Here is a 10,050-nt window from a genome sequence, read left to right as displayed (position 1 = left end):
GCATAATTCACCCTATATGATTTACGAGGATTTTATTAGTCTCCAGTAGGAAATCATAAACGTTTACGAACAATTTTACAAAATATTATTTTCATTATTTAGATCAAATTCTAGATCGATATTACAGAATACAAAACGAATGAGTCGCGAATGGTCAACTTTACAGGAGAAGGAGGGCGATTTCAAGTTGAGATTTTACTTGCTGAGTATAGGATTTTTAAGTTTTGAAACCCCTATAACTTTGAGAATAATTAAATTCCTGGTATAATATTCATAGGGAAGGTTGAAGGTGCCAAGAAGCACCCAAAAAGCGAAAAAAAAACGAATTTTGCAAAAAAAACCGACTTATAGAAGTATTGTTTTGATTTAGGCAGATTCGTAAATCATTTAAATAAGGTATAATTGGTATAATTTCTTATTTTGTGTCACTGAAATTCTAGTATAAAATCTTAAGAATTTGAGAAATGGCTGATTTTTGATTAAGACTCCGATCCAGTGTTTCAATAAATTAGATAAATAATTATATTTTCTTAAAAATTCGACGAAAAACTTAATACAGAAGATTACATATGAACAAACGCAATATATTTTGCATTAGATAATTGGCAAAACGTAGTTCGTAATTTTTAAAAAATGAATCTATGAAAGATAAAATGAATCTTTGTGGTCGATAATCTTCTGCAAGCTGGCCGATACAAGGTGTATGGTCGATATATACTTCTCTTACCTTAGTGTAATTTTTATTTGATTTAAATTCGTTTCTTTTTTTTTACTCTAAAATGCCCTAAAGGGGTGGCTTATTATTTCTTTTTTTGTAGAATACATCTTTAAATTTTCTTATTTATTTTTTCTTTTTCATATCTCCAAAGGAAAGCAAAATACTTTCCTCTATAAGACATTTAAAACCTCTAAAACTGCTAGAATTTTAATTTATTTGTTAATAATCCCTAAAAGGGGCGTGGTCTAAAATTGGTTGTTGTCACAGAATTATCTGTCTATGCATCAAAAAGTTACAGTAAAGTGAAGAAATCCCAAAATTTCTTCAATAAATCTTCTGTTCTATTTTTCTTCCGTGTGTTGTTGCATATATTTTTCGTGGTTAAATGTCTGATGGTCAATTTATTAATTGTCTATTTTCTTTATTTATTTTCCCACTTGTGGTATTTTCTGTGTGGCGCCCCAGGTGAGGCTCTTCGTCATCCATTTTTTGCCAAATTACCCCCACATCAGCGGTTAGCTGACAAGGATTTGGCAAATTCGTCAAATAGCAGCCGTGAACGATCTCATAGTCTCTCAAGATGAGATTCAGCACGATTTGGTTATTATTAAACAATTACAGTTGTAACTATTCCGCCCTTCCTTCTACAATCCCTCTCAATTGTTCAGTTTGTTTTTTTCCCTTTTTATCTCTCTTTCTCTTTCGGGGATTAATTTGTAATTTTTTGCTCTCGGAAATAAAAAACTATTGAAATTTTTCATTCTTTGGGAAAACTCTGAATGAGAAATTTCATATTTATTTATTTTTTATTTTGATGAATTTAAGATCTTCTATGCGTGACTTTTTTTACTTTGATTTTTTCTTGTATTTATTTTACTAAAGAGACGCACAAGAAATAGCAGAAAAAATCCGCATATGGTTTTTCTTTGAAAATATTTGCTCTAAGCTAGAGTACTCTAGCCTAGAGAGAAATATTACAGAGTGCAGAAAATCCAAGGAGGGATAAAAAGGGAAATTTTGTGAAGGAAAGAAAATGGTCCACTGTAGAATTTTTTGGTTATTTCTTTTTTGTGAAGCGGGTTTTCCAACGTGGAAAAATAAATTATGCATCAGAGCAAATAAAAAAAGTTCACGTTTAACGAAAAGAAAGGAAAAAACGATCCGCAATTTCTTTTTTTTTTTTTGGAAATAAAGAAAAAAGAAAAGTTAAATTTTTTTGTAATCCAACGGAACGGAGAATAAAACATATTGGGGAGAAACGTGTAAAAAAAAGAGCATAGAGATATATTTCTATGGAGGCGAAAAGCTACAATGTGGGAGTTAATTGATTAATGATAAACCAAATCGTAGATCCGGAAAATTTATAATAAATGAAAACCTTTAATTTAATTGTGTAAAACTGAATGATAAAACTGATATTTCAAATTTTTCCAATTTTTATTTAGCATTATTTCTATTTGTTTTTCTTTCTGTAATCTTATTTTTTTCTTTTTCTTTGCAAAAAAAGAAAAATGTCAAACAAAATTTCTTATTTTGTGTCCTATATTTTTTCGATTTAGGTTTTACTATGTTATTTTTTATTTAGTCCTCACTGTTTTCCTAAGACACTTTCCTATCTGTCTTTTTAATTTTTTTTGCTGACTTTGAAAAAAAAAGAACTTTGTCATAATAGTGAAAAGTGTCTCTTAATTTTTAAAGAACAATTTTACCTGTAGATGACAAAAAAACAATGATTATAGAAAAAAGTCAAGAAGGAGAGTAACAATTAAAGTGGTATTCAATTAAAATTAAGAGTTTTTTGAATTTATCTGAAGGAGCGAAAAAAAAATTTAAAGCAAAAATTTCAGAAGATTATTCTTTTGATATTTGATTTTGATGTTTTATTTTGTAATGAAGCATAGATTTTATTTACAAAAAAAAACTACTGAAAACCACAAAAGTAAAAATAGTTGAAATAGAAAATCACAAATTCTTATGTGATTAATTCTGTCTCACTGCAGAACAAAAAAAAAAGAATTTGTTAAAATGTAAAAAAAAATAAACAAATTCTAAAAAAATGAGAAATAAAGATTCCTAGATAATTTCTAGACAAAAAAAAACAAGAAAATCACCTATAATCTATGCATAAATTAATTTACAATGATGAACATAATGAAAAATTATTATAATGATGATGATTGTTTAAGAAGGATTACCTAGAAATAAATGAAAAAAGAGTTGTGAAAATATTCTAATTTTGAGCAAAAAAAAAACTTGTTCTGCCGTAAAATATTTTTGCCAGTAAATATTCTCGTTGTTTTATTTCTCTCTGCTCTGGATGTTTCTATTCCTTTTTCCTAAGATTTCCTGCAAAGGAAAATGTAAATCACCTTCCTGATGCTTTGGTTTTTAAGTAAGTAAACCTCTTTCTTAGAAGCATATTCCCAGCGAGTTACAGAATGAGCTTTTGCTTGCTGCATATGAAGAAAACTTCTGTCGCAGTATTTTTGCCAGAAAGTATTTTCCTTAATTTATTTTCCTCAGTCGTAAGTGTTCCAAATCACCTCCTCAGGACTGCATAGGAAGGACAATGTAAGTTACCTCCTGATATTTTGCTTTATTGAAAAAGTAATTCTCCTAGAAACATATGCCCCTACCGATTCAGAGAATGAGTTTTTGCTTCACATTCTTATGCTGCACATGAAGAAGGAAATAAGCTCCATGGAACTTATGCTTCTTATGCAGCTTTTAACTCTTTCCGGACCGCAGCATATGCTGCAAGCCAATTTCATCATTTTTTTAATCAAAAATATCTAAGCTCAGAAATTAATTGAGGTCCTACAAAAAATATCATACATTTGGACATCCTCATAGTTTGTAATTCTCCACAAAAATAGGTTTTTTAACAGTTCTGAATAATTAAGAAACATTGTTTTTCACAGAACATTCATATGCTGCTTTTGTGAAGCTTTTGCTTCAAGCAGCTGTAAGAATTATGCTGCGATTTTTTGAATATTTTCGTTAAATTATCAAAGGGCATGTCATCGGTTTTATCAGATACCCTGCTAACTTAGAAGTATTTTTTTTTGTTTTATAACACTTCACTAAAAAGTGCTTTATTAAGAATATTTTGGAAAAGTAGACTTATCTCAAATAAAAAAAAATTCCCCGGAGATAACATTATATATAATTTTACGATAGTTTCTGTTACAAGAAACGTTATAATTATTAGAATACTATGCAATCTTTACATCTAAACCAATAAATAATCTATTTAAAGGCAGATATTATCGGAGTAATGTAAGGGAAAGCCCGCTTTTTTTGTGGACGACTCAAGCTTCGGACAACTCAATTTTTTTTCCTATGTTCTTAATGGATTTGACTATGGTTCTTTTCAGGAAATTTAAGGCATTGGACTACCTATTAATTTTTAACAGGTGAAATTCTTTAAAACTAAACCTACCGACCGTTTTTGATCGTTTTTCGGTCAAATGACAAACTGCGGTAGGGTAGGATACTCAACAAATTTGTCTTGGAAAAGAGCAAAAAATTAAAATTTAAACACTGAAAAATATATTACATGCATATTTTAAGAAATTACAGTAGACTCTCACTCAATCGGCTCTTTTTCAATCGGGCGAAAAATTTTGTTGGCAATTTTCACATTTAATTATGAAGCAAATTTGCTCAAATTCGCTGTAGTTCTTCCTATTTTATCGTGATTCTTTATAATTGAGCGCTTTTTGTGGAATTTACAAAGGCTTTGACGCCCAAATTATCGATAAACCGGATGACATTTTGCCCCATATTCCCGATTGAGAGAGAGTCTACTGTAATAAAGTTTTATAGTGACATTGCACCGTTTAAATTTGTGTTAATTTTAAATCGATCATTTTGACCGGGTCTTGGTAGGTTTAGTGTTAAAAACATATTGTAAAAATATATCGCACATTGAATATTACAACGGCGGATCTCGGTTTTTAATTAATTTATGGTCGAACAACAAAAGAAATATTGTTCAAAGCCAATAAAAAATAATTCTATTAAAATTTAAATTACTAAACAAGAGGCGTATCTTAAAATCCTTGTCTGGATTTTTAGTATTACAGTGACGTATAATTTTGGCAATTTTGCCGCATAAGTGTAAAAGTGACGGATCATTTTTTAATTTTTTAAATAACTATATTTTTGGGTAATAAAAGTCCAATATTTCGAGTTCCACATATGTGCTCTATCCAGTGGAATCATATACAAACAATGTTTAAAATTTGTAAATGAAAATAAGAAAATATTATGAAATTTAGTTTTTGAGGCCGTCTCCTGAAAAATGCTGAAATCTGACATCCGCCATTGTAATATTCAATGTGCGAATATTTACGTGAAGCTTGAATCGTCCGAAGCCGAAGGTAGCGCGCTTTCCTTTACGCACCATTTCCTTTTGATATTTCAGCGGCATTTCTAAAATTTGTATAAAAATCTTTGCTGTTCAAGCTTAATTTAAGTTCTTCCAATAAAAAATGAAAAAGAAATCAGTCTCCTGAACAATTTTTAATACAAAACTTCTCATATGCATCTGTGTACTCGCCTTTTTTGTGGTGGTTTATTTCACGACTGTTTGATGGTTTTAGAACACGGCGGGGACTGGGGAAAACAGTCGAGACAGGAACCAAGGCACAGAAAAGTCGATAATGCGGAAGCATTTGAGAACAGTGAAGTGCTATAAAAAAAATCAAGAGACAAATTTGCCCTTATCATTTTTCATTGATACAGCACCATTAGTTAAAACGCCTCCATTCGTTTTATATGTACGTGCGTGCGTTAATCAAATAATCACGTCTTTTGTACTTACGTGCATTAGATTGCCGATTATGACAGATGCTGTTGGGCTTAGAATTTGAACACCTTTAAATAAATCCAGATTTGCCTAAATCCACAAAACCATTTCTCGAAATGTTTCCCGCCTGTCGAATTGGTTTGTTGAGCTTATATAATATTATAATTAGGTTCAATTTTATTTAAAAATGGGAGTAAAAAGGCCAATTTAAATGCTACCTCAATTCAGAAGTTCCCACTTTTCCTCTAATATCGAAGTTGTGATGTCTCTACTTGAAGAAGAAACTCCTCGATCCTTAGCTCCTCACGAACGGCTACGTTCTAATTTACTTCATTTCTGCAGATTGTACTCGCGATCTTATTCTATCAGTCATTATCGAACTACCAAATTTTACAGGTTAAGTATTCACTGGTAAAAATAAAAGGATCTTATTGATCCAAATTTGATCCTTTTGCAAAGGATGGATCAAATTTCAAACTTTGAATGCACATTTATCATAATAGAACATGTTTTATCATAAACTTATTACTCACAACATATTCCTCTCATCAGAGTGAACACCAAAGATGATTTTTCATTGTTTTTATTCATTTATTATTTACTTTAAAAAGTCATACTTCTCAAATGACCTTTAATGATCCTTTTATTTTTACCAGTGTTGCTAGAGGATCAGCATGTGTCTATTCAAGCCATGAACGTGTTCACAAGAAGTTTGGATAAAAATATAAAAACATAAATTGCAACTTTATAGCAAAAAACATTATTGAAATAAATAAGATGAGCCACAAGTACCATTGGAAAGTTAAATTAAACTATTGAAAATATCATTATTTGATTACAAGCATGATTGATTTTATGATCGGAATTACGATGTGTTTTTAGGTGAAATCACCGTCTTAGACAATTTTGGCATATGACTATGTAAAAATGCTTTAATGGTTATAGAAATATAATACCAAAAAATGATGTAGAGTTCAACGGAACATGAATGAAAACATCCACCCATTCCAAAAGTGTCTGGAGAGGAAGTTTCACGATGTTGATACAGATCTGATATAACTTTTCCATCGTATCTTTTTGGCCAAACTATTTCGCATAAAAGTGCAAAAATATTCAAATATTAATTTATGTGTGTGTGGGTGTGTTATTGTGTGGAAATTGAGGATATGTCTGAATTTTTCATTTCCTATCACGCTAAGAGCCGAGGTGAATCACCTTCTAAGTTGGAAGTGGAAAAGATATTTTACCAATCTTCAAATGTGATTTCGGAGATTTTTTTCTTAGAAATCTTGTTTTCTTTATATTCAATTGAATTGGAACAATAATTCCTCAACAGTCTTCAAATACTGTAGACTGTAGAGAAAACCTTGTATAAATGTATTTTAATTCAGTATTGTCAGAAAAACTTTACAATTTTGCTTTAAATGAATTATTAATCAAATATTTATAGATAGAGATCTGTAACTAAATTCACGCTTATTAAAGATTCTTCGAAGACACTTAATTATGAGACTCAAACTCAAAGAAAAGGATGAGAAGCTGATTTGTAAATGTATGTCAAAATTTCAAAACGAAATTTTCCTTTACACTTCATCCTAGTGTTTCAATTGCGTCACTTTCATTCTACATTTTAATTAATTAGAAGCATGCGAAATCTGCGTCTGCACATTCAAAGTCAATGACAAGCCTCAATCAACTCACTGTACGTAAGATTTGGAAAAAATTCTAGTGTTATTTGTAAAGAAATTCTAATTTTAAATTAAATAGTGGTTTGATTTTTCGTCTTTAAAAAAATAAAACTATTTATTTTATAGGAATTTAAAACTAATTCTTGCACTTAAAAATTCAATATTTCATAAACTCAGAAATTCAGGCGACCTACAATGGATTTAACAGATTCTTCAGATGGAATATAACATTGTGAAAATGATTGCCTAAACATAATACAATATCTAATTAATAATAATCTGAGAAAAACTACAACACCCCACTATCTAATTCTGTCCTGATCTCCCCTACTAAAGCATCTTAACGGCCACTGAATTTAAATTCCTTACATTAATTCATTATAAACACTATTCAGTTAAATTGTGTAACCATCTGAAAAGAGAATTTGTCACCGAGAACTCATATTAGAAAAGAGAATGAAGGAAAATATTATCAAAATCGAAGCAATGTCAGAATTTTCGTGCATTATTTCGTGCACAAACTTTAATTTTTCGCTAACAAAAATTTTTTTCAGTAAAGTTGTTCAATTTATCAACCTCGTCCAAAAAGAGCTTACCTAACAAAAATAAAAAGAATGCAAAAGAAAATTATCAGACAAAGACTTCCACAGAGCTTTGGATATGCTTCCGTTTCCTCTCTATTAGATTCTTTGCTCCATAGAATTACTCCCTGAATGAAGAGAAAGATAAGCAGAAGACCATGCGAACGAACCCTAAAGGAAAAAGAAAGATTACATCAATTGAGGAGAGCAGGAGGATCTAGGGTTGTAAGAAAATCTAAAGTCCCAAATAGACTCAGGCTGATCTTTGAGGAAATTTAGCCAGTAAACATTAGCGGTTAATGATTAACAGATACACTAAGCGTTTAGAATTGAGGATTAGTAGTGTTAACGTTTTAACTAAATATTCTCGAGGATCCGCCTAAGGGTCCTTAAGGGTTGCCCTAATTAAAAGATCAAAAGAAGTCTATATTTTTATTGCTTATATCGACAGATAAAGCTATTTAATAAAAAGTAAGAAACTGTCCAAAATTATGAGCCCTTACCTAATGTTGAAAAAAAAAATAATTTGAGGAAACATGCTGTTTCCAATATGTTTGAAGTGTTTGACCCACGCCTTCACAAACTTTTAAGTTTGTTGTAAATGCTAGCGTTTTTTTATGATTTTTAGAATTTAGAATATTTTTAAGGAGATATCGAACTTCTCGAGACTTTTTATCATTGCTACCTATCAAACATAGTCAATCATTATCCCAGGTAATTGTAAAACTTTGGAAAAGTTTTAGCCAAGGATTGTGCAAGGGGGAGATATTAGGGTCGGAAGTGGTGTACAGCGCGAAATGAAGTGCTTGGAAGTCTTAGGAAGTCTTTGGAAGTGAGAATTCTCGAAAATAAAGTCTTTTTGATCGAAAAAGTTTGTTGAGATTTAGCAAGTTCGGTTATGATAATAAAATAGACTAAATAATGCTAAAATTTATTATAACCTAATTTTGTGTTGTAATTTCTCCGAGGAAATATTCAGTTGACGGTTATAAATTTATTTACAATATTCATTATTTATGAAAAATGTTTCTTTTTCGTTACAATTTAGCTGTTGCAGTTGACTTTGAATCAATTAACAAAAAACTCCAAAACGGGAATAATGGCCTCAATTCTGAGACCAAGATCAAGATCAAGAAAATTTCAAGATTTTTGTATTCTGAAATCAAAAAATCAAGATCAAGATGTCAAATCTGTCAAATGTCTTGGAATCTTAAAATCCAAGACATAAACCGTGTGGATATCAAGATTTGCAATGCTGGAACCAATATTTCAAAATTTCAAGACGTCAAATTTCTTGTTTCTTGAAATAATTTGAAGAACCTCTCGGAGGTGCTTGGAATTTTCAAGATACTAACAATTTGAAGAGTTTCATACGGAAATTGTTTTTGATGAGGAATATTTCTATAAGAAATGATACAAAAAGAGAAAATGATTATGAAAAATGCTATATTTGATCTTGTAATTTAATCATAATGGTACATATTTCTAGATGTACGTTTCGAACTACAACACCCTGATAATAACTGAAAAAGAATCACATCTTGAATAAGCATTTTCGAGTTTATCACATGTCACAAGTTTTGTTTGCACTTCTTTTATTCCCGATTATGGACTGTAATATATTTAATACAACATAAAATTAACTTTTCTAATTTATACGGCGAAATTTCAACAAGTTCGGCAAAGAAATTAAGATATTTGTCAGAAGTCACGTGTCGTTAAGTGTGGAAAATCTTGAAATCTTAGTTCTTAGCTAAGACATTTTAAGTTTCATTAATGTTTCGCGTCAGAATATGAAATCTTGATCTTAGAAATATTTGACAGCTTGAAATCTTGATCTTGATCTTGGTCTCAGAATTGAGGCAATGTCAGCAAAATTTTTAAAATTCAACTGTCTCACGGATTTTTTTATGTCACGCGGAAAAAAGTCCACGGATAAGTGAGAGTCTACTGTATATTGTCTCTAATTCCAAGTATCCTTCAAATAAGTCGATATTACTTCAAGGACTTTTACAAGATACGTAAGGAACGAAAAAGTGCCTTTGTAATATTTAATGTTAGACGAATTTTGGAAAGGCAAAATGATGGACTTTTACAAAAAAAAAATTTTGAGAGTGTATTTGGATCGCATTTAACCCTTTAACGACGAGACACTCTTTACGGACTGAAAATCAACAATAAAAATTCAACTGAGAAACATAATCAATGATAAGTCTTACATCTCACCTTGGAAAGTCCAACAGAGTCTGA

General features: G+C 30.4%; 1 protein-coding gene across 5 annotated transcripts in view; it reads left to right on the top strand.

Moving 5' to 3' along the window:
* LOC129799544 (uncharacterized) overlaps nucleotides 1–3,003 on the top strand; it is a 49,989-nt gene extending 46,986 nt beyond the window's left edge. For all 5 annotated transcript variants that reach the window (XM_055843512.1, XM_055843515.1, XM_055843511.1 and 2 more), the window contains one exon: nucleotides 1,184–3,003. In XM_055843512.1, the coding sequence (XP_055699487.1) occupies nucleotides 1,184–1,302 (119 nt within the window). In that variant the 3' untranslated portion in view covers nucleotides 1,303–3,003. The remainder of the gene's footprint in view (nucleotides 1–1,183) is intronic.
* Nucleotides 3,004–10,050: the final 7,047 nt, after the last annotated feature.

The sequence above is a fragment of the Phlebotomus papatasi genome, chromosome 1, assembly GCF_024763615.1.
Source record: "Phlebotomus papatasi isolate M1 chromosome 1, Ppap_2.1, whole genome shotgun sequence".
Lineage (NCBI taxonomy): Eukaryota > Metazoa > Arthropoda > Insecta > Diptera > Psychodidae > Phlebotomus > Phlebotomus papatasi.
Note: the sequence above shows the minus strand (reverse complement) of the source record. Positions and strands in the feature narration are given on the sequence as shown.